Source organism: Cebus imitator, unplaced genomic scaffold (genome assembly GCF_001604975.1).
Source record: "Cebus imitator isolate Cc_AM_T3 unplaced genomic scaffold, Cebus_imitator-1.0 Scaffold51, whole genome shotgun sequence".
Taxonomy (NCBI): Eukaryota; Metazoa; Chordata; class Mammalia; order Primates; family Cebidae; genus Cebus; species Cebus imitator.
The window spans coordinates 7,479,843-7,503,749 of NW_016107366.1; the positions used below are offsets into that span (position 1 = coordinate 7,479,843).

The following is a 23,907-nucleotide window of genomic DNA, read 5'->3' on the forward strand; positions in this document are numbered from 1 at the left end:
TGTAAGAAATGCCATTTAGCTGGGCGCCGTGGCTCACCCCTCTAATCCTAACACTGTGGGAGGCTGAGGTGAGTGCATCACCTGAGGTCAGGAGTTTGGGACCAGCCTGGCCAACATGGTGAAATCCTGTCTCTACCAAAAATACAAAATTAGCCAGGTGTGGTGGTATGCCTATAATCCTAGCTACTCGGGAGGCTGAGGTGGGAGAATTGCTTGAACCTGGGAGGTGGAGGCTGCAGTGAGCCGAGATCATGCCACTGCACTTCAGCCTAGGCAACAGAGCAAGACTCTGTCTCAGAAAAAAAAAAAGAAAAAGAAATACCATCTAATTCTCCTTAGTTCTTGCAGCTTTTAAGTCTAGAAATGATGATCTGTTGACTTAGTTTTGCTATTTCTCTAATTTACTCCCATTTTTGACTTAAAAGGATTTTCGGAACTCATAGTTGTTTTCCAGTCTTCTTTAAATCAAATAATAATAGAAATGTTGAAGAAGGGAGTGAAGAGGGTAATAAAGAATCACAGAATGCCATGTAGCAAAAACAATTTTATCTCAAAGAGCAAAATATTAAATGACTTCATACTTTATCATTACAAATAAATAAATACTGTCTCTAGCTGGATATTGCTTTTGCTATTATTCTTTAAAAGTATTTAATGTACTTATGTATGTAGTTTGTATCTGACAAAGTTTAAAAAGAAAAATGTTCAGGATGAAGAATTTTAAAAAATGTACATATGATTTTTGTTTCATATCTTTTCATTGGACCATCTTAGAGAATCAAAACCATACTAACCCACTGATGAAGTATTATTGTTTTTTGTTTTAAATAAACCTCCTTCCATTCCTCCCTCCCTCCCTTCCTGCCTTCCTCCCTTCCTGCCTGCCTTCCCTCCCTCCCTCCCTCCTTCCTTCTTTCTCTCCACCTTTCTCTTTTTCTCCTTCTCCTTCCTTCCTTCCTTCCCTTCCTCTCTTTCTCTCCTCCTCTCTCTTTATCTCTCTTTCTCCTTTCTTTCTTCCTTCCTTCCCTCCCCCCATCTCTCCCTCCTTCTCTTTTTCTTTTTCTCTCTCCCTTCCTCCCTCCCTCCCTCCCTCCCTTCCTTCCTTCCTTCCTTCCTTCCCTCCCTCTCTCCCTCCTTTCTCTTTCTCTTTCTCTCTCTTTCTTCCCTCCCTCCCTCCTGCCCTCCTTCCCTCCTTCTTTCTCTCTTTTCTCTTTTTCTCTCTTTCTCTCTATCTCTTTCTTTCTCTCCCTCCCTCCCTTCCTTCCTTTCTTCCATCCTTCCTTCCTCTTTCACTCACACTGGAGTGTAGTCACATGGTCCTAGCTCACTGCACCCTGAATTCCTGGGCTCAAACATCCTCTCACCTCAGCCTTTCAAGTAGCTGGGACTACAGGGACCCACCACTATGTCGGCTAATTCTCTGTTTTTTTAAATTGCCCTGGTTTCTTTCTAGTCTTAGCTTCGGATGCCTCCCTGAGAAGCAGCCTGGTAAACTGTAGAGAGAACTGCATTCTAAGAACAAAAGTCCCAAGCCCTAGCCTTGCCATTTGCTAACATGTGACTTTGAGTTAAGTCACCTCTCTGAATGACAGTTTCCTTCTCTAAAAAATGAGAGTAATAACATCTATTGATATCATGGGTTTTTGTGAAGGTCAAAATTAGTCTAAAGAAGTAAATATGTTTTGAGGAAATTGTTAAATCACAGAGAAGAATCATAGCAGTCCATTGGAATGAGCAGGGACTTGTGACATTAACCTCCCTGCTCTGCCACTTTATTGCTGTGTGATCATATGCAAGTCACTTACCCTCTCTGAGCCTCGGTTTCCTCATCTGAAAATTGCAGATTATAATCGTGTCTACTTCATAGGGTGGTTTTGCACATTAAGTGAAGAAGTGAATGCTAAGCCCTTCATGCAATGCTTGCTCCATGGTAGGCACTCATCAAGAAGTCAAAATATCTAAGCTCAGCTCCTAGCTTTGCCTCCTTTTTTCTCTCTCTTTTTGAGAAGGCTGGAATGCAGTGGCATGATCACAGCTTACTGCAGCCTCCACTTCTCAGGCTCGGTTGATAGTCCTGCCTCAGTATCCCGAGTAGCTGGGACCACAGACATGCACCACAATGCTCAACAAATTTTTTGCATTTTTTTTTTTTTTGTAGAGATGGAGTTTCACCATGTTGCCAGGAGTCTTGAACTCCTGGCCTCAAGCAATCCTCCTGCCTTGGCCTCCCAAAGCACTGGGATTACAGGCATGAGCCACCGTGCTTGGCTGTTTTGCCTCTCACTAGCTATGGGGCCCCAGGCAAGTCACTATACCTCCCTGAGACTCAGTTTCTCCCACAGGAATCAAAGGCAATAATGCCTCCCTTACCTCCCTCAAATTGTCATAAGTTCCCAATAAGAATAAGGAGTGCAGTGGCTCACACCTATAATCCCAGCACTTTTGGAGGTTGAGGCAGGAGGATCACTTGAGATCAGAAGTTTGAGACCAGCCTGGGCAAAACAGTGAGACCCCTGTCTCTACTAAAAATAATAGTAAAAAACTAGCCAGGCCTGGTGGCATGTGGGTATGATCCAAGCTACTCAGGAGGTGGAGGCAGGAGGATAGCTTGAGCCCAGGAGTTCCAGGCTGCAGTGAGCTGTGATCATGCCACTGTACCCCAGTCTGGGTGACAGAGTGAGACCCTGTCTCTAAGAAAAAGAAAAACAAAAACAAGACTATGGCCATGGATGGGAAAAGCTGAACTGCTGTGCATTTCTGAGTGATGAAAAACTAAACCTCATTAACAGAAAGAAGAAATGATTGTTCCTCAAGAGATTCTAGCCCAGGCTCTCTCAGACTAAAGAGATTTAGAATCTTACAGCAGGTCTATGCACGACACCCCAGAAGGCCTTTTGCTGGAGTGGGGCTTCCAGAACTCACTCCAACGCCAGGCATTCATTTTCCGTTGTTAACTCGGGAAATGCTTTGCAGCCGCTCCGCATCACATTAATCTCACCGGCATCTATGTTGAGGCACTTTGTGTCCAAACAGTTTTTTGCCAGGGCTTGGGCGCAGCGGTGACCTGGCGCAGACCTGAAGTGGACCCGAGTTCCCAACACACACAGCCTGGGGCCTTTGTATACATCCTGGCACTGGCCACAAACAGTGTTTTGTCAGAAGCTTCCTGAGAAAGTTGCGTTCCATTCATCTCGGCTGAAAGGAACCCTAGATGACAAACACCTCCCTCATTTAATTACAGAAACAGTCAGCAAAGCCATGGAAAAAGATTAAACCGGCAGAGAAAAGAGCAAGCTTCAATCATTTTCTCACCCCTTTGCATTAGGCCTGAGTTCCTTACCTAGGACTTAGCAACTGTGGCCACCCCTGTTATACCTGCCTCCTGAAAAGGGGTTTATTTTTTGCAGAAAAGCTAAACTTCGGTGCCCTAAAACAGGTAAAAAATGAATTGCATTTAGGCAAGAATTCGTCAATGGCTTGGAATTTCATAAAGATCTCGAAGCTGGGAGATGTATTTACATTTTTCGTCTGGGTTTATGTCTGCAAAGGGAAGTGAGGCCCATTGGCAATTATCTGAATAACTCAGATTAAATAAAACACTCACCCACACAAAACCAACAAACTCCTTAATCATTTTCTTCAGTGTTGGAGAAGCATAGATTTTTTTGCGGTTGCAGGGAATCTTTGAAATCTTTGGTCTAATCCATCACTTTCAGAGATGAGAAAAACAGACACCTAAAAGGGGGAAGTGACTTCCCCTTGTGCTCTTGGTCACAGAGACAGGGTTAAGCCCAAGTGTCCTGGCTCTCAAAGTGTCCCGGCTTTATAGCTGCATGAGTTCAGCACTTCTGTCTGCCTTCACATGCTTCTCGTTAAAGTGACTCATGGTTCAATACACAGGCCCTAAACTCTCACGAAACATATCACGGCAGGCTAGCGGCCTCCAGCTGGAGGGAGATGCTGATGGCTCTCCTCCCATCCCATGCTGCTGGCTAAGTGTGTCTCTTCCAAAAGTTGCTGTGTTTGAGAGGCCCTGGAAGCCATGGCGTAAACTGTCCCCTCCCTGTTCTACTGGATCACCTTTCTGGGCCACAGTTTCTTCAGGTATAAAATGGATGATAATTTCTACCTTGGGTAATGTGTCTGAAAATTTTTGTTAAGACAAAGTCTTGCTCTGTCACCAAGACTGGAGTATAGTGGCACGATCTCAGCTCACTACAACCTCTGCTTCCTGGGTCCAAGTGATTCTTTTGCCCCAGGCTCCTGGGTAGCTGGGATTACAGGCGCCTACCACCACGCCCAGCTAATTTTTGTATTTTTAGTAGAGACAGGGCTTCACCATATTGGCTGGGCTGGTTGCAGACTCCTGACCTCACGCACCTCGGCTTCCCAAGGTGCTGGGATTACAGGCGTGAGCCACAGCACCCAGCCCTGTCTGAAAGTATTAATCACTAAGTCAGACATGTGTTCATGGAGACTCTCCTTTGGATGGCTTATACTGTGGTTGGCCGATTGGGTGATGGGTTCATTTCTCCATTCATTCATCCATCCACTGTCCAGCAAGCTTTGCTTTCAGGCATGTTAGAGAATGGATTTTTCTGAGCGAGTGTAGGATGAGAAAATAAAAACAAAAATCCTGTCCCCCAGGAAGATTGCAGAGGATTCCCCAGTGCGAACAGATTCTCCACAAACCCAGTATCTATGAACTCTCTGGCAATCATCATCACAGGGAGTACAGGGGACTTTATGCATCTGTAAAACTTCAGAGTCCACAGCGTCCTTTTACAGCCTGCCATCACCTCTCCAAAGTAGGTAGGGCAGAGCTTACACTTAGTTCTACAGATGCAAGAAGGCCTAGAGGCCTAAGTTTGCACAGCTAGGAAAAGACAGTGTTGAGTTCCAAACCCAAGGTCTTTGAAGTCCAGGGGTCTGAATCACACTCAGCTGCAGCCCGTCTTTGCCAGGATGTCTCTGGGATTCAGGTTGAGGGGCTTGCATCGTTTCTGAGGAGCTGTGGTGGTGAGGATGGAGGCAGGATGACCTAACATTACTGGTTCCATTCCTCCATTTATAAGCTGCGTGATCTTGGGCAAGTTCCTTTTTTCTTCTTTTACTGTGGTAAAATGAACATAACAAAATGTACCATTTTAACCATTTTAAAGTGGACAAGTCATTGTCGTTGAGTATATTCACAATGGTGTCCAACTGTCACCACTATTCAGAGCTGAAACATTCTCACGCTGTCTTGGGCATGAAAGCTTTTGTGCTTTCACCTCAATCTGCTTTGTTGGGCAAGTTTTTTGACCTCTCAGTTCCAGTTTTCTTATCCATAAAACCAGACCACTCATGGCAGCTGCCATAGGTTTGTTGTGAGGATGAGGGAGGACAACTGGGAAGCCTTGGCATAAATAAAGGTGGGGGTGGCAGTTATACTGAGTTTGTATACTGAGAACTAGGTTGTAGGATTTGGACAGAACCGTCTTGCGTCTCTAGGATGAAGCACAAAGCTGCTTCACCTTGCTCACGTCCTGGCTTCAAGGCGACCGCTCATAATGCTTCTTTCTTTGTGAGCTTGGTCCTTGGCGCCGAGATTCTGGAGGATTTTGCCACTCCTCTGGCCAGGTGGCCATGGATAGTGCAGGGGAGCCATCAGGCCCTGTGGCCTGGTTGTAGGTTGGGCAGTACCTGGATGCCATTGTTATCAGAAGCACTCAGATCAGTTCCTGGGGTGGGAGTGAAAGAATGAGATGCTACCTGAGGATCTTCTGTGGCTCAGGATGTGCTCAGGGACTCCCTGGGCAACTGCTCAAGACAAAGAGAATGCTGTTGTGATCCAGGTTCAGCCTAGCTACAGATTACGGCAGGCAGAGGGGTGGGCAAAAACCCTACCCAGTGCCCAGAACTGGCCTGTATGGGATGAGCTGGGCAGTCTTATACACCAGCCCCCAGGGGCATGACAGCTGGCACCACCACATTAGAGAGCAGTTGAATGGCACCAATCACAAACCTTAAAAACCTTCACGCCACCTTGTGGTTTAAATGGCATCTGAACAATGTGAAGGAGAATGCCAGGCACTGCCACATATTGGGTTAGCTAATGCAGACTAAATTTATTTGTGATTTTTCTAATACTTACACTAAACGGACCTGAACTTTATCTTTGCAGTATTTGAGAACATATGGTTTACTAAATAAATAAATGGCATAAACCAAAAAAGGAAAAAACAAGGGTATTTGGCTAGCAGTACCCAACAAAACATTTTGTTTTCAGCTTTCCTTTGAAACTGTCAAAACATGAAAAAGATGGCAAGTGCAGTGGCTCACGCCTGTAATCCCAGCACTTTTGGAGGCCGAGGTAGGTGGATCACCTGAGGTCAGGAGTTCAAGACCAGCCTGTCCAACACGGTGAAACCCCATCTCTACTAAAAATAGAAAAAAAAAAAAAAATAGCTGGGCATGGTGGCAGATGCCTGTAATCCCAGCTACTTGGGAGGCTGAGGCAGGAGAATCTCTTGAACGATTGGGAGGCAGCGGGTTGCTGTGAGCTGAGATCGTGCCACTGCACTCCAGCCTGGGAGACAGAGCAAGACTGCGTCTCAAAAATAAAACCAAGAAAACACACACGTATACACACCCTCAAGGAACCAAGAGACCCCAATACTCATTGATATTCTAGATGTTTAGAAGCTTTATTAATTACAAAGTAGATGGCTCTAGATTGAGAAAATCCTAAGCTTTGCTTCCTGGCATTCCAAACCTTGTCTCATAAAATAACAATTGTCTTGAAAATTAACAGGTAGACCTTTTCCTGTCTCCCTACAATCTGAGTTAGAGGCTCAGGACTCATATCAGTTAGAAAATTAGACAGCTTTTGCCTCTACCTTACAGTTGCTGATCTCTGAGGCAATCAAATTGCTTTTTTCTCTTTATTCTCATCCATCTTTCTCTAAACTCAGACAGAGCTATACATTCCTGGGGGAAAAAAAACTGGGTGAGAAGATGAGGGGAGCACGCTAGATGTGCACTGCATTCTGGGAAGCAGAGACTTCCCACGTGAAATTTTCTAGGCAGAAAAGAAAAACCCTAGCAGCAGTGCAGGAAGGAAATTTAATGTACTGTGATGATCTAGAGTATTAGAAAATGGGGCACTGAGGGTAAAAGATGATGTCATTTATTTAATGTAGACCAGCATAAGGTGAAAGCCTATTAGACACCAAAACTGTGCTTAAATACTTATTCTACAGTTTTCTGAGAAGTATATGTAATAAAAATGTAAATAGGAAAGAGGGCCAAGTGCAGTCCACATGTGTCTCTTGATAAACAAAGGCTGAAAACACTTGCTTTGCTTTTAAGGGTGAATACATTGAAAACACCTTTGGAAAAGTACTTCGAAAATAATGAAAAAAACACAGTACTCAGAAGAAGTGGAGGAAGAGTCCATCTCTGAAAATGATCTATTGTAGGATAAAGAAGAAAGCTTTAGAAAGATATGTAGCCTTCTCAATCATATGCAGTAAAACAGGCTCCATGAAATAGACACCCTGTGATAGGAAGATGTGGCAAGAAGGGAGATGATCATGAAAAATTTATAGGGAACTAAAAATGTCAATAATGCAATACAAATATGTTAAAGACAATAAAGCTTAAAACTGAGGCTGTTGAAAAGCAAGTCAGGCAACTCACAGAACAAAGAACCCGAATAGCTAACATGTCTATGTGTCGTCACTCAGCCACATTACAGGCAAAGAGCTGCAAAATCAAATAATAATGACGTACCACTTTATCTCTGAAAGACTAACAAAAATTAGGAAGTCAGATAATATCAAATATTGACCAGGATGTGAAGAAATGAAATGCTTATGTCCTATAGCTAGGGCTGCGGATGATACAGCCATTTTACCAGAAAATAATGAAAGTTAATATGCACATACCCTGTAATAAAATAGAATAAAATAAGATGCTCTTCTAGAATAAAGGGGACAAGAACTAAGAGATGCAATTATGAAAGAAAATATGATAGATACGGATTTGGAGAATGAAGAGACAACATATAGATAATTCTGTGTCCCAGAGGAGAGATAATAATATATAGGAATATAAAATAAATATATGTAATAAACATACTATATGTGCTATATGTATAATATATTTAATATTATAAATATAGTATATATATGTTAAATATATCATAAAAATTACATTTTTATAAATTTTAATAAAAATTTTTATAAAAATTACATTTTTATGATATATTTAACATATATATACTATACATATTATTACATATTTTATTTTTTATTTTATTACATAAAAATGTAATTTTTATGATATATTTAACATATACTATATTTATATATAAAAATTATATATACAATATATAGCATTGTCATTTTATATATATGTTAATTTTTTTACTGAGTTTTAAATACTTGAGTATATAGATTGTATACAGGTCTTGTATAGGACTCTCTATCCCAGATAAAATCAAGATCGCAATTTTTTTGAATTCCAGGAATAAGGGAAAAAAATCTTTCAGGCATCCAGGCAGAGGAATCTGGGTACCTACAAATGGACAACAATCAGCGACAATCAAGCCAGCCCCAAACTTCTCCTCTGCATCACTTTGTAGTTTCAAAGAGGAGAAATGGTAGCCCAAGAATATCATACCCAGCCAAATTCCACAGTGTGTCAAGACAAAACAGGGCCATCCTCAGTAAGTTGTCAACCCTTTATCCTTCTCAAGGTACCTATTAAAAGGTACTCCAGCAGGCTGAGACCTGAGGCAAGATTAATTCACATAGCCAGAACAGAGGAGATACAAAGTTGACAACCAGCAGGAACAAAAGGAAACAAAAAACGGAGCATTAAAAAAAAGAGACAGCCAACGAGTTGAAGTATGCAAGGCCAGGTATTTACTATGGCAACGTACATGCATATTTAAAAATCTGTTTAAAAGAGCATATTTAAAATATGCTCTTTTCCAGATGTATATTTAAAAACAATCTTAACAGAATACAAGTAAAAGGAGGATTAAAAAATGACAGGCAAATGCAAGCAAAAATACAGTAAGGGTTGCAGTATTAATAACAAGCAAGATACAGTATCAAACAAAAAGCAATAAAATGACAGAGGTTTGTTTTACCTTGATAAATATTTTAATCTTCACTCAATGAATATCTATTAAGTGCCTACGATTTGCACTAGGCAAAAGTATACATGGCTGAAAAATGAAAATATAATTGTGATGAAGATTTACGCTCAAAACAAGATAAAATGAATGCATATAAAGCAAAAACAGTTGAAACACATGAAGAAATGACCAAAGACAATAAAGAACAATTTAACAAATTTCTCAGCCTTTGATAAATCAAGTAAACAAAAATACAAAACATATGATAATAATATAATTAGTTTGGTTATATCTATTATGCATAAGTAGTCTAATAAAGAATTCTGTAGCTTATGACTAGAGATTTCATCCTTTTTCCAGCCACCATGGAACTTATACAGAAGTTGATTGTATAATAGGCCACAAAGAAAATCTCAATAAATTCCAAAAGCAGACACAGCACTTGCCAAATTCTCAAAATAATGCAATAAAACTAGAAATTAGAACAAAACTATAAATTAAATTTTAAAATACTCTCTGAAATAAATCCTTGGCCAGGAATTAACTGAAAGCCTCAATCACAATCTGTTCAGAAACAAACTTGGTTATGTGAAACAAGACAGGAGCACCCAGAAAGCTTGGTGTCCAAGTTAGGGCCCTAATGCTAACAGCCCTGGTGGTGCCAGATGCTGGGTGACTGTGCTAGGGGAAGAAGGTAGTCATCCTTGGGAAAAAGCGCACAAGTGTTAGAGTCCTTTAGACCTGGATTCAAGTCCTGCTTCCACTTCTTATTAACTATAGAGGAATTTTGACATGTCCTCTCAGGGCTGCAGTCTGCTTATTCAAAACCAGGGGTGTTGAGCTATATCTGTAGTCCTCAACCCTCACTGAGCATCATAATCACCTGGAAAATTTTTAAATAATACTGATGCTTAGGCTAGATGCCCAGAGATGCTTATTCAGTTAGTTTGGAGTGGGACCAAATCACCAGTATTCTTTGAAATCTCCCCAAATGACTCCAGTGTGCGGAGAACCCCAGAGGTAGATGATTTCTCAGATGTCTCTTAGTTCTGAAGTCCAGCAGTAGTACTGGGCTCCTGCAGTTTTTGCCTCTGGAAGAAAGTTTCAGGAGACTAAAGCCAGAGGAACAGTGACACAAAGCAATCTAATCAAAGCATGCATTATCTCAAATGGTGCAGAAAATGTCAGTGCCAGTTAATATTTTGCACCCAACATGATTTAGACCTGGGGCATATATTGTACTCCAAGCCCATGGTAAACACAATGGGCCATTAATTCACTGAACAGTAACCATGGTAATTACCCACAGGGAAAACATATGAGGTTGTTCAAGCAACAATTAATTGTGGACCTGGAACTAATAGGACAATAACGGTAAAGTAGCAACCAGAGTGTGATTCAGAAATCACATCAGAAAACCAATATTTTCCAAATTGTATTAGATAAGCATTTTTGGGATGTGATGGTGTATATAATGTCCCTTCCTGAAATAGTTGCTTCCAGGTTTTCCTAACAGCTGCTTCTCCCACTGGTGAGCATAGGAGGCTTGCAGTGTTGTTTTAATTTTGTGAGAAGAATCACAGACAGTAGGTTTGAGGGGACTATGGAGAGTGTCTATTTCCCGCACTCACTATGGGACCTAAATGTCACCTGCAGGCAGGTGCGCAGACCTTGGTTTGGTTGGAATGATCTTCTGATTCTTTTTTTCAGAAAAACATGCATGTCTGTCTACACATACATGCCCATGCAAATTCTTTCCTACGGTTTTCTGGGGGTTCACAGACACTTTGAAGCCCTTCTCTTCTTACTAGGTTGTGGTCCAGCCTCTGCTTGCACACCTCCAGACACAGGGATCTCATGGGCGTGGAGTACTTCTAATGGCAGGGCTTCCATGGTCAGACAACTGATATGAATGTCCTCAATGTGTCCAGTTGAAATTTCCCTCTCTGTAGTTTCTTCCCATTAGTCCTCTTCTACCTAGAATCTTTGAACATTGACAAAAGTCATTGACCTTTACCTTGACATTTACCAGTCTTGGGGTGTCCCTATCTCTGTGGGATCTTAGAAGTTGTTTCTACAGGGGCTCTGTAGCTCCAGGTAATGGCTGAATTACTACTGTGTGGTCAGCTTCAACAGATAGGAGATCCAGCATTTCTAGGTAGTGGCTGTCTACCCTCTGAACCAGACATGGAAGGGGACAAATCTCCACTGCCCCCCACAATCTTTTGTAAGGGGAAAGTGGTTCTAGGGTGATAGAAGAAGCAGTAAAGCAACTTCAGCTGGACCTGAAGGTACCAGGATGTTATTTCCCTGGATGCTGAAATTGGACCCCAGGAGGTATCAAATCCAGAGCTGCTGCTAGGACAAGCAAGGGTTTGGGGAGATGGCTGGTGGCAGCAAAGAGTGAGCTTGCTTCATCCATGCCCTCTCTGGATCAAACATTTGAATGAAACAGAAGAGGAGGGAGGGAGGAAGGAAGGACAGACAGACTAGAAGAAACCATAGAGAAATTGTTTTATAATCTCAGAGTAAGAGAGGCCTTTCTTAAATATGACACAAAACCTGAAGTCATGAAGAAAAAAACGGATAAATTCATCCTCGTTGGAAAAACACTTCTACATGGAAATGGCACTATAAACAACATCAAGAGAAAGTACAAACTGGTAGAAAAATTAGCAATTTATATCATAAAGGACTAATTAATATAAAAGATCGCTTCTATAAACTGAAAAGACTGCAAGTCAAATTAGAAAACAAGCAAAGAATGTGAACAGTTTCCTGAAAGGAACTACCAATTACTTTTACATGTAGAAAGAAGTTGAGTGCAGTGGCACGCCTGTAGTCACAGTGACTCAGGAGGCTGAGGCAGGAGGCTGAGGCAGGAGGCTTGAGCCCAGGGGTCCAAAACCAGACTGGGCAACATAGTGAGACCCCTTCTCTAAAAAGGTTTTTAAATTAGCTAGGCATAGAGACCTGTACCTATAGTCCTAGCTACTCAGAAGACTGAGGCAGGAGGATCGCTTAAACCCAGGAATTCCAGGCTGCGGTAAGCTATGATAGTGCCACTGCACTCAAGCCTGGGCAACAGAACAAGACCCTGTCTCTAAAAAATAAACAAATAAATAAATAAGTAAAATTTAAATGAAAAAAAAAAAGAAATATTCAACCTCACTCACACTAAGAAAAATGCAAATTAGTACTATAACAAGATACCATCTTTTCACTGTCACACTGCAAAGATCAAAAACTTTGATAACTACCTTCTGTAGCTGAGGCTGAGGGAAGGAACAGAGATCAGAGGAAGTGTTACAGAAAAGGTGACATTTAAGCTGGGCCTTGTGGGACAGATAATTAAAATCCAATTTAACAACTTAACTGGCACTTAAAAAGAAATAATAAAGAGAACGATGGACAGCTTTGACTACCAAGTGTAAATTAAAACACACACACACACAAAATGTAAAGGCAAACACAAACTGAGATATTTGCAACAACTATAATAGCCAGAGTTTGAATGGTATACATATAAAAAATTCTTCATTAAATTCAATCAGAAAAGCATTAGAATACCACTCAAAAAATAAAGGACATGAAAAAGTAATTCCTGAAACAGGATCCACTATTAGTTAATAACCATACGAAAAGGTTTAGCGTTGTCTATAGCCATGAATGTAATATGATACAGGGTTTGATTTGCTGGTAAGTTATTATAAAATTAGACAATAACATTTTTTATTCACTCTGTTGGTAAAGATGTAGTAAGATTGGCCCTCTGATCATTCCTGGCTTGTAAATGTGTAAACTGATAAAATATTCTTTGGAAATAAGTATAAATCTTTAAAGACTCATATCCTTCATCTGGGAAATTTTACATCACAGACTCTGTCTTATGGAAATATCCCAAAATGTAGAACCGAAAATGCTATGTACAAAGATGCCTGTAGAATAATATGATGATAATGACAAATTAGAAATAATCAAAATGACCCAAATTAGAAACGATTCAGTAAATTATGGTATATTCATATGCTGGAATATTGTGTAGCTATTCTAATGTTGACAAAGAGTTTTTAAGGATACTGTTAAATGGGGAAAAATAGTTCAATTATGCATGTGGAATGATTTCAGGATCTTTTAAAAAATAAATCCAATCACTGTGCATAGAAAAAGGACTGGAAAGGAACAGACAATAACATGAATGATGGTTCTTTAGGAAGGGGTAGATGATTGGCTATTTTTTCCTTCTTTCTCCTTATTTTGCATTTTTAAACATTCCCTTCCATTATGATGTGTTCCTCTTACAATAAAAAAGTTTTAAAAATATCTGTCCTCGTATGTTTATGCTACAAGTTGAAACTAACAGTCTCTATTTCAGTAGGAAAGATGGGGGGCCACAGCTGCGAGGCTCACCGGTAAAAAGTGTTGTCTCTTTTGTGTTTTCCAGCTTTCCTTTGCTGCAACCACGCCTGTTCTAGCTGATAAGAAAAAATACCCTTATTTCTTTCGGACTGTCCCATCAGACAATGCGGTGAATCCAGCCATTCTGAAGTTGCTCAAGCACTACCAGTGGAAGCGCGTGGGCACACTGACGCAAGACGTTCAGAGGTTCTCTGAGGTACGCGCGGCTCGTGTGGACACGGCCTCCCTTACTGCTGTCATCTAGCAAGAGGCGATGTGGCTTAGTCAGGGATGGGTACTGTCACAGGGCTTTTAAGCATGTGTTGGTTAGTGCGATCAAAACTGTTTCACCGTTGACAAAATAGAGCTGGTAGCTGAGGAATTTCACTGTGCATGGGACTGGTGGAAACCATCATCAGGCGTGAACCTTCCCTTTCATTCTTTTTTATTGGCTACATCGTGTGACTTACTCCTCAGTGCCTCTGTGGGCTTGTTGTCTCTGTTACTGATGCTGTCCTGTGATCATCTAAAATCACAGAGTGCCACTGGGGGTGTTCACCTGTGAAGAGAGTTTGGGGGAAGGGCTGGCTTGGACTGAAGATGCCAATGTCACCTTGGATAGGGTGGAGTTTTGTTGTTTTGTTTGTTCTAAATGACTTACAAACACAGCTTAATACATGGTTGGCGATTTTGTTGTTGTTGTTGTTGTTGTTGTGTGTATGTGTCTTGTCATGGAAAAAAGCCAGAATATAGGCAGTAAAAGAGTCAAAGTGTTGCTTTGTCCCAAGCCAACTAAATCATGCTTTCTCTCTGAAAGCTAACTCCTGCTTTCACTTTGGTGTTCATCTGCCTAGAAAGTTTTCAGTGTGTTTGTTTTAAAGCCAAATGACTTCATACTATGTATATTTCGTTTTTCACTTTACCACAGATCTTAGAGGCCTCGATTAACCTCCTGGTTTAAAGGGACCTGGTGTTCTGTCAAATGGGAATGTCATAACTTACTGAGCCAGCCCCTGTGAATGTGACCACTTTCCAATGGAACAACATATTCTCATGCCTCAGTGTGCATCCTGGCAGTAGACTTCTAGAAGTGGAATTGCTGGGCCATTTAAAATTTTGAGAGGAACTGACCTCCAAAAAGGCAGTTCTAATTTCTAGTCCCACCAACAGCATTTGAAAATTCCCATTTTTACATATCCTTACTAACAGTGGATATTAGCAAATATTTTAAAAGTTAGTCCGCTCAGAGGAGTACAAAGTGGCTTCCTGTCTTTTTTCCCATTTGCTTTGTGCCTCCTGCTCTCCTTTCTGTTCCTGTGTGTGCTTTTGATACCTGGAGCCTCCAAAAAGACAAGACAAACCACGTGTTCTTAGTAGCCCAGGAGAAACACACTTTAGCCATGTGCAGGATTTCCATGCATGAGTCAGGGGTCTAGGCAGACCGCAGCAGGGGCAGTAGGGGCAGACACACAGCCTCCTGCCAGCCTGGGAAGGGGGAAGGGCCAAGCAGGGTGGTGAGAAAGTTGGGAGCAGAGCAGGGCTGGTAATCAGCAGACCTGGTTTCTACTCCAGCTCTGCACTTACCTTCTGAGGTTCTTGCCCTCTGTTTCTTCCATGGGAGGGAGAAACCCCTTATACATTGGCTGTGTGACCTTGGAGAAGTTACCTTGCTTCTCTGAGCTTCGATTCCTCCCCTGTAAAATGGGGACAATAACCTCTTGCATGCCTCCCTTCAGGGCTTCTCCCAAAATCCGATGAGTAATGGATTTGAAAGGGCTTTGTAAACTGTAAAGTTCATAAACAGAGAGGGTTGGTTTTGGAGGTGCTTGAAAAGTGGAAGTGTTTGGCCCTACGGTCTGTGGGTATCCAAACAAGGCAAGCTTTTCCCAGGCAAGACTGCTTCTCATCTTCCCACCTCCCTGTTTCTCAGCCCCTAGGAGGCAACACACAGGGAACTTGACCTCCAGTGGGGGTGACTCATTGCCAAGCGCTGAAGAGGCAGTTGCTGGAAGGCCGCGTTTATAGAGAAGTGAGAAATGTTCTAAAATGAGAGTGAAACAGGTGGATGGTGGAGAATAGGAAGGACCCATCCCCATGGCCCCATTAACACTGGACTCTGCCAGGATTTGGAGAGACTTTCTTTTTTCTAACAGCATCTTTGGCTGTCAGAGCCTGAAGGACCCTTAGAGGCATAGGTCCTCCCCTCCTCATTTTGTAGAAGGGGAAACTAAGGCCCAGAGAGGGAAGGGGACAAAGTTCAAGGTTTCATGGCATCTCTGAAGTCATGAAAGATTGTTCACAGAAAAGTCACGACTGAATTTTGGGGTCCTGAACCCCTCAGTTTAGACTTCCTATTGCTCCTTCTTTTCTTCTCTGACTTCCTGGAATCACATGGGAACTACCAGCATGTAGCCTCAGAGGTTTGAAGTTATCACCGGACTGGGTCTAAAGAGGGTAAATTATGAGCCCCGACATTGGTTGAGTGCCTTACAGATTCCCATTCTCACAGCCAGCTACCCTGGAAGGAGAGGTGATGGTTCCCATTTTACAGATGGGGAAACTGAGGTTTGCAGAGGATGGGAGGCCTCTTGCCCCAGGGCACATGCTGGTAAAGAGCCTAGCCAGGGCTAGAAACCGGACCCTCAGGCTGTTGCTGTGTGTCCCTGCTACACTTCCTCACTGGATAATCTCAGGTCTTGACTGTTAGGTAGCACACCTTTCCCATTTTATAGCCGTGTTGGGGCCCTCAGCCAGGGCTTCAGGGCATCTCAGTGGGAAACCTCTTTTCCCGAGGACAGGATGCTGCTTGCTGGTATTGCTGGCAAGTACCCCTCTTGATTTAAATCTCTCAGCCCAGCTGACTCCTCTCTGTGCCCAAGGGCTTTGGCATCCCTCTCTGGATGTCTGGGCTGCATCGCTGGAGTGCAGGCCTTGGAAACTCGCCAGGGGCTAACAGCTTTCATGAGTGCAAAGGAAACTGGATTCCTTTTATGAAACTGGTCGATCAGCAGCGTCAAGCACTTCTGTTCCGGACTGGTGCACTGGAAGGAATGTCAAGTGAAAGCAATCCTGAAGTCAGAGAGGGTGGCGGAGGGGCTTTTCTCCCATGGAGCTTATTACTATGTTTGGGCCTGTGGAAGGGGTAGAGGACTGAGGCCATCCCACATAGGGACCAGCTGCTCCTGTGAGCACCCCCAACCCCTGAGATTCAAGGTCAGCATATGGTAACCCAGAGGGTGCTCAGGACTTGGGTCCGAGGTACTGATCTTTAGGCCCACTTTTACCAAGCATGGCTGTGGGATCCCAGGTAATTTGCTTTCCCATGCTGACCCTAGGATGTATCAGATCTAGAGCTGCTGCTGGGACCAGGGTTCCATGGAGAGCATTGATGGCTGGAAAGTTTCAGCTTGCTCTGCCATGCCCTCTCTGCATGAAAGATGTAAATGAGATGAAAGAAGGAAGGAGTTGGTACCCATGGGCTGATCTCTGAGCCCAGCCTTGCTAAGTGATGGCTGTGAGATCCTAGGCCTCATAGAGATCCAGTTTTCCCTTGTGTAAAATGAGACAGTTTATTCTACCTCACAGGTACTGAGAGATGAGATGGTTAGGTACGAAAACAGAAATGTAAGATTTCTGCATAGTAGCTGCTTATTAAATAGGCATTTGCTTCTCCAGTGACTCATAGGGCAAACTGGGAATGCATGTCTGTTCACTCAAAACATCATAGTGTGGCCTCCTATGTGCTATGGTCTGTGATGGGCCCTGTGCTGTGGAGGACCAGAGATCAGTGACGCAGCCTGGGGGTGAGTGGTGATGCTTCCTGCATTGAGTTCTCAACTCTGCCTGCTCATTAGAATCACCAGGGAAATTTTGTTTTTAATACAAAATAAAATCTAAATTTTTGGATTTTCTTCCTTTTCCTTTTCTTCACTTTTCATAGCCGTATTGAGATATAATTTACATACCACACAGTTCATCCACTGTTAATGTACAGTTCAATTATTTTTTATAAATTTTTATGTTGGTCAGGTGTGGTGGCTCACACCTGTAATTCCATCACTTTGGGAAGCCAAAGCGGGAGGATTGCTTGAGCCCAGGAGTTCAAGACCAGCCTGGACAACATGGCAAAACCCTGTCTCTACAAAAAAACCCCACATACATACAAAAATTAGCTGGGCATGGTGGATACATCTATAGTTCCAGCTACTTGGGAGGCTTGAGCCCAGGAGTTCGAGACCAGCCTGGACAACATGGCAAAACCCTGTCTCTACAAAAAAACCCCACATACATACAAAAATTAGCTGGGCATGGTGGATACATCTATAGTTCCAGCTACTTGGGAGGCTTGAGCCCAGGAGTTCGAGGCTGCAGTGAGCTGTGATTGCACTACTGCATACTCTAGCTAGGAAGACAGTGAGACCCTGTCTCAAAAAAAAAAAAAAAAATATGTTTGTTTGTGCAACCATTGCCACAATCCAATTTTAGAACACTCTTCATCACTTTAAAAACTCCCATGTGCCTATTTTGTAGTCTGCTCCACTCCCTAGCCCCAGGAAGAGTTTTACCTTTTCTGGAAATTTCTTATAAATGGAATGAAAGAACATGCAGTCTTTTGCATCTGGCTTCTTTCACCTAGCGCAGTGTTAGAGGCCCATCATGCTGTGGCATGTGTCAGTGGTTTGTTTCTTTCTACTGCTGAGTGGTAATCCCCTATACAGATAGAGCCCCTGGGGAGCTTTGAAAATCCTGATGCCCAGGCCATCCCCAGAGCAATCACACTGGATGATCCTGGCGTTGGCGCCTGTGCAAGATCTCCAGGTGGCTTCAGTGTGCTGCCAGCATTGAGAACTCCTGTCCTGCATAATTGGCTGTGAGTCAGGAGCTCAGGGAGGAAGTGATGCTCTCTTGTGGTGAGAGCCCTTGAGCTCAGAGTAGCCCCATTTTGTCTGCTGGCCTCCATCTACTTGGTGTCTCTCAGCAGGCCTGGGGATTAAGGAGCGGGATGGAGACCGTGGAGGGAGGCCTTGGTCCACCGCCGGGGCCCCACCAGATGGAAGACAACAGTGGGGGTGTGAAGAGTTGGGGTGGTCCATGAAGTCTGGGAGAGAAGGAAAGGCAGGCAGGTCATCCGTGTGCACATTGAGGGCCTTTGGCAAGAGGCTGGAGGGTTGGGAGGCTGTGGACAGAGCCAGAAGAGGGGCATAAGGACTGAGAGGCCAGGCCCTGGTGAAGTGTGAGGACCCATTGTGGCATGGAGGTGCAGGTCGCTGGAATTCAGGGCAAGGAGCTGAGAGGCCAGAGTGCTGAGTGACATCACATGGGCACTGCAGGCCCAGGAGGGAGATAGTGCTTGGGGTGGAGATTAAGGCAGTGGGCAGGGGATGCCTTGGAGGACAGCAGAGGAAGGCAGGGGCATTTGGGCCTCTCCCACTTTTCAAGTCTTATGGTCTACCCAGCCATCCTCACCAATTATTCTTTGTGCTTTCAATTCTGTGATGCAGCTAACCAACTAAATGCTTAAGTGCCCGTAAGCCAATCACTTGGTGTCTCTGGGCCTCAACTTCCCCTTCTGTAAGCTAAGAGAATTGGGCCAATTGACTGCTAAGATCTCTCCTAGTTCAAAGAATTTTGGATTCTAGGATGTGAGCATATGGAAATCTGGCGTTTGGCCCCTATCCTGCCACTCCCAGGGACATGACCATGAGAATTTCTTAGCCTCTTTGTGCCTGTCTTGTTTGTTTAAAAGACTAATTTTAGATTCATAGCAAAATTAAGAGGAAGGTATGGAGATTTCCCATACACTCCCTGCCCCCAAACAAGCCCAGCTTCCTCATTGTCACCATTCCTGTCAGAGTGGCCCATTCGTTACAACTGATGAATCTACATTGAAAAGTCATCATCACCCAGACTCCAGAGTTTACATTAGGGTTCACTCTAGGTGGGGTACATTGAATGGCTTTGGACAAATGCATAATGATTTATATTCATCATTATAGTATCATTAGAGTATTTTCACAGCCCTAGAAGGTCTCTGTCTTTTTACTGATCCCCATAATTTTGCCTTTTCCATAATGTTGTTTAGTTGGAATCATACAGAATGTAGCCTTTTCAGATTGGCTTCTTTCCCTTCTTTAATCTGCATTTAACTTTTCTTCATGTCTTTTCATTGTTTGATAGATTATTTTTTGTGCTGAATAACACAGCCATCCATTAGTCACCACGGGGGATTGGTTCCAGGACCCCGTGGATACCTAAATCCGAGGATGCTCAAGTCCCTGATATAAAATGGTGTAGTATTTGCATATAGCCTGTGTACATCCTCCCACATCCTTTAAATTATCTCCAGATTACCTATAATACCTAATACAATGTAAATGCTGTGTAAATAGTTGTTATGCTGCATTCGTTTTTTATTTGTGTTATTTTTTGTTGTTGTGTTATTTTTTAATTTTTTTTAAAAAAATCCATCATTTGGGCTGAGTGTGGTGGCTCATGCCTGTAATCCCAGAACTCTGGGAGGCCAAGGTGGGCAGCTCACCTGAGGTCAGGAGTTCAAGACCGGCCTGGCCAACATGGTGAAGCCCTGTCTCTACTAAAAATACAAAAAAGTTAGCTGGTCATGATTGCCTGTAATCTCAGCCACTTGGGAGGCTAAGGCAGGAAAATCACTTGAACCTGAGAGGCAGAGGTTGCAGTGAGCTTAGACGGCACCACTGTCCTCCAGCCTGGGCAATAGAATGAGATTCTCTCTGTACCCCGACAAAAAAATTCTCGATCCATAGTTGGTTGAATCCATGGATAAGGGACCTGTGGTTACCGAGAGTCGGCTCTATCTATTGTCAGGATATACTAGAGTTTATCCATTCACCTACTGAAAGACACCTTGGTGGCTTCTAAGTTTTTGCAGTTATATGTAAAGCTGCTCTAAACATCCATGTGCAGGATTTTGTGTGGACAACAGATTTCAGCTCCTTTGGGTAAATACCAAGGCACTCCATTACTGGATCATATGATAAGGGTGTGTTTCATGTTGCAAAAAAACGCCAAGCTGTCTTCCAAAGTGGCTGTATCATTTTGCATTCCCACCAGCAACGACTGAGAGTTTCTGTCACTCCCCATCCACTCCAGTATTTGGTATTGACGGTGTTCTGGAGTTTGGCCATTCTAATAGATGTGCAGTGGTATCTTGTTGTTGTTTTAATTTGCATTACCCTGATATCATATGATGTAGAGCATCTTTTCACAGGCTTATTTGCCTTGTTTTTTTCATCTTGAGCATGGGGATAATAATAGCACCTACCTCTTAGGATTGTTGAGAGGATTCAATGTGTTAGGATACTTAAAGTATTAAGAAAAGTACCTGGCTCATTCTCAGTGCCATGCAAGGGTCAGATGTTATTTTTATTATCATCCAGAATCTGGTTCCTTAGTTGGTGGCTGGCCCCCATTCAGGAGCCCCACTGCATGGCAGAGTTTCTGTGCCTATCTTGAGCATGCCTACCTTTCCCTTTTCTCCCTCCAAGCTCCAAGACTCCCCATCTAGCCACTGGTCCTTAGTGATCTCGAGGCATCTGAGGCTGACCTTTCCATACTGGTGACCTCTCTCAAGTGGTGGGCCCCACCGAGACCCTTAATCTACCCAAGACAGAAGGTCACCATCTGCAGAGCTTCCTCTTCAAAGCACCTGCCCTTTCAGGCCCTCTAGGGTCCTGCCTGGCCCTTCGAAACCTACTCCCCTTGCTGAGTTGCCATCTGCCCCACTAAAGGAGCCTTGGGTCAGCTCCTCTAAAGTTACTATTTCTCTGCTGGAGCAGTTGCCCAGGAGACACTCCTGCAGGGGAGGCCAAGGAGACCCTGGCCTTGCATCTAACCTAGGAGTCACCCTTGTTAGAATCATCATCCTCTCCTGCTGCTCTTAGCAGGAAGAAGCTCCTTAGCATGGCTCAAGAGGCCCTTCACAGTCTCCCTGAGACCTCCTTCTCTGTCACCTGCAATCACTTCTTCCTTTGCCCCTTTGGTCCAGCCACACCTTCATGCTGGCTTCTCTCTTGGCAGGAACATCCTGCCCTGCATCTGACTCAATTTGCCTCTCCAGCTGGCTCAGGTGTGTCGCCTCTGTGCTCTTGCTGCTCGTTTTTCTCCCCCTACCAGTTCTTTGAATGGTGCAGCACAAGACACCCTTTGCTTCCTCGTCTCTCACTCACCGTCTCCGGACTGGAGAGTACTTACGGATGAGAGCCACAGCGGATCCCTGTGTCCCCTTACCCTGCATGCTCCTTGGTGCAGTTGTGTTCAGGGAGGATTTCAGCACAGGATTCTTTATCCATTAGGTCAGATTCTTAGGGACAAATGCAGTTCTTTCCTTCCTGTTGTCCCTGAGTCCACCTGTTCCTGGGATGGTGAGATGAAGGTGTAAGGGGTGCAGAGAAACCCCAGCCCCAGCATCCGGGTTTGTAATAATGCCATTTCCTCTCCTGACTGCCTCCTGTCTGAGTCACTGGGACCATCGGGAAGAGCAGCAACGAATGATGGATGATTCTAACAAGGGTGGAGACTAGATTAGATGCAAGCCCGGGGTCTCCCTGTCCTCCCCTGCAGGAGTGCCTCCCGGGCTACTGCTCCAGAAGAGTAAGCAGTAACTTTAAAGGAGTTTACCTAAGCCCCTTTGGTGGGACAGATGGCAACTTGGCAAGGTGGGAAGGTTGCAAAGAGCCAGGCAGTTCTGGCGGAGTCAGCAAGTCTAACTCCTGCAGAACTCCATGCAGGTCATGCTGTCATTTCTTAATTTGAAGCTTTTTTTGATGTGACATTGTTTGTTGGTGGAAATTCTTCTAGAGCTCTTAGTGGAAAGTTCTGGACCAGCCACTGGCATCAACAGTCCCCAGGAACCTGCCACGTGGTTGCTTGTAGGTGACGTAGGTATTGGGCATTGGGAATGCACACATGATAGTTTGTGTCTAAGGTAATTTTTCTGACTTTGTCATCCTGGGAGATTTTTTTCCTGAGTTGCTAATGCTTCAGAATCCTCTCTCTTCAGGATTGGGCAATACTGGCTTCTATACTAGTGGTTCTCAAATTGTGGTCCCTGGACCAGCATCAGCAGGACCACCTGGGCTCCGTCCCAGCCCCAGTGAATCAGATACTGTGGGATGGGCTCAGCTTTATGATTTTGATGCAGCTAGAGTTTGAGAACCACTTCAGGTGGGACCACTGTGCTCCCAAGCTCACTTTAGCTAAGAACAAGGCCAAGCACACTTGGAGGGCTGAGCCACCTCTGAGCTCTGCCCTTGGCATCCCTCCTGGCTGCAGGATCACCTGGGTTGCCAATGTATCTGCAGATGTTTTATCATGAGGAGACAGAAGGGAACTCCCAACGGATCAGATTCTAATCCTAATGGTACTAGTGCCCCACCTCTGGCCCCAACTTTTATCTGAAGAACTTGCTAATGCTTTTAGGCAACTTGGCTGCATGCCCAAGCAAGCATCCCCTCCTCCTCTGTGCTCTTCCCTCAAGCTCTGCAAGAGCCCAGGCCTGTGGGTCAGCCAGCAGGAACAGCTTCTTATCTGTCCTGTCCAGACCTCAGTGGCTGTTTGTGGCAGTCTCTTTGGCATTTTGAAGGGGTGAGGTAGGTCCATTATTTCCCAGAATGTGGTTTAAATATGTGATATGTTTTTTGTACAATTTTAATCGCTCTGTATTTGTGTTCTTATACACTAGGAAAAAGTAAAATGATGACTAGCACATCAAAACTGTACTTCATGGATGTTATTGCTTAGGATGGAATCCCTATTTGAAAAGTGAGACCGTTTAAATGATAATACTAATGAATGCTTACATAAGTAGTGCACAGACACGGTGAAATGGCCTCTCAGAGGTGCAGGAGTGACTGAAGTTTGGGGACCACTGGGATGAATAAAAACCACCTAGCTGCCTGTTTATTCAACTCATGAGGGTAGGTGGGTGAGGGGTGGGGAGTGGGACTGGCAATAGGCTTCTCCTTGAAGCTCTATCTAAAGCAGATATTCAACGGGAAAGGCATCTGATCAAGGTCAAGAATCGGCCCCACAGGCCTTCAGTCTTCTGCTGAGGCTCCATAGGGACAGATCCTGGGGTTCAAGCAACACTTGTTCTTTCATGTGAATGTCCCCTGTGGGAAGTGCAGCCCACTAGCAGGTGCTCTGTCCTACCCACCCCTGCAGAGCAGGAAGACCCCACCTGGGTGAGAGCCCCCGCCTGTCAGGGGCTCCAGTTTCTAGTACTTCTGCCATCTTGGGGCAGTGTGTGCACACCTGGAGAATTTCCAGGATGCTTTGTTCCAGGGTGGCTGCCATGGCAAAGCCTGATGAAAAGAAGACAGACCTCCGAGCCGGATGCCTTT

The 23,907-nt window shown here is 43.9% G+C and overlaps 1 protein-coding gene across 1 annotated transcript in view; it reads left to right on the plus strand.

Annotated features, from left to right (window-relative positions):
• The window catches only part of GABBR2 (gamma-aminobutyric acid type B receptor subunit 2), a 429,129-nt gene that overhangs the window by 153,835 nt on the left and 251,387 nt on the right, over positions 1–23,907 (plus strand). Inside the window, exon 3 of the mRNA XM_017527825.2 lies at positions 13,575–13,745. Within this exon, the coding sequence (XP_017383314.1) occupies positions 13,575–13,745 (171 nt within the window). The remainder of the gene's footprint in view (positions 1–13,574; positions 13,746–23,907) is intronic.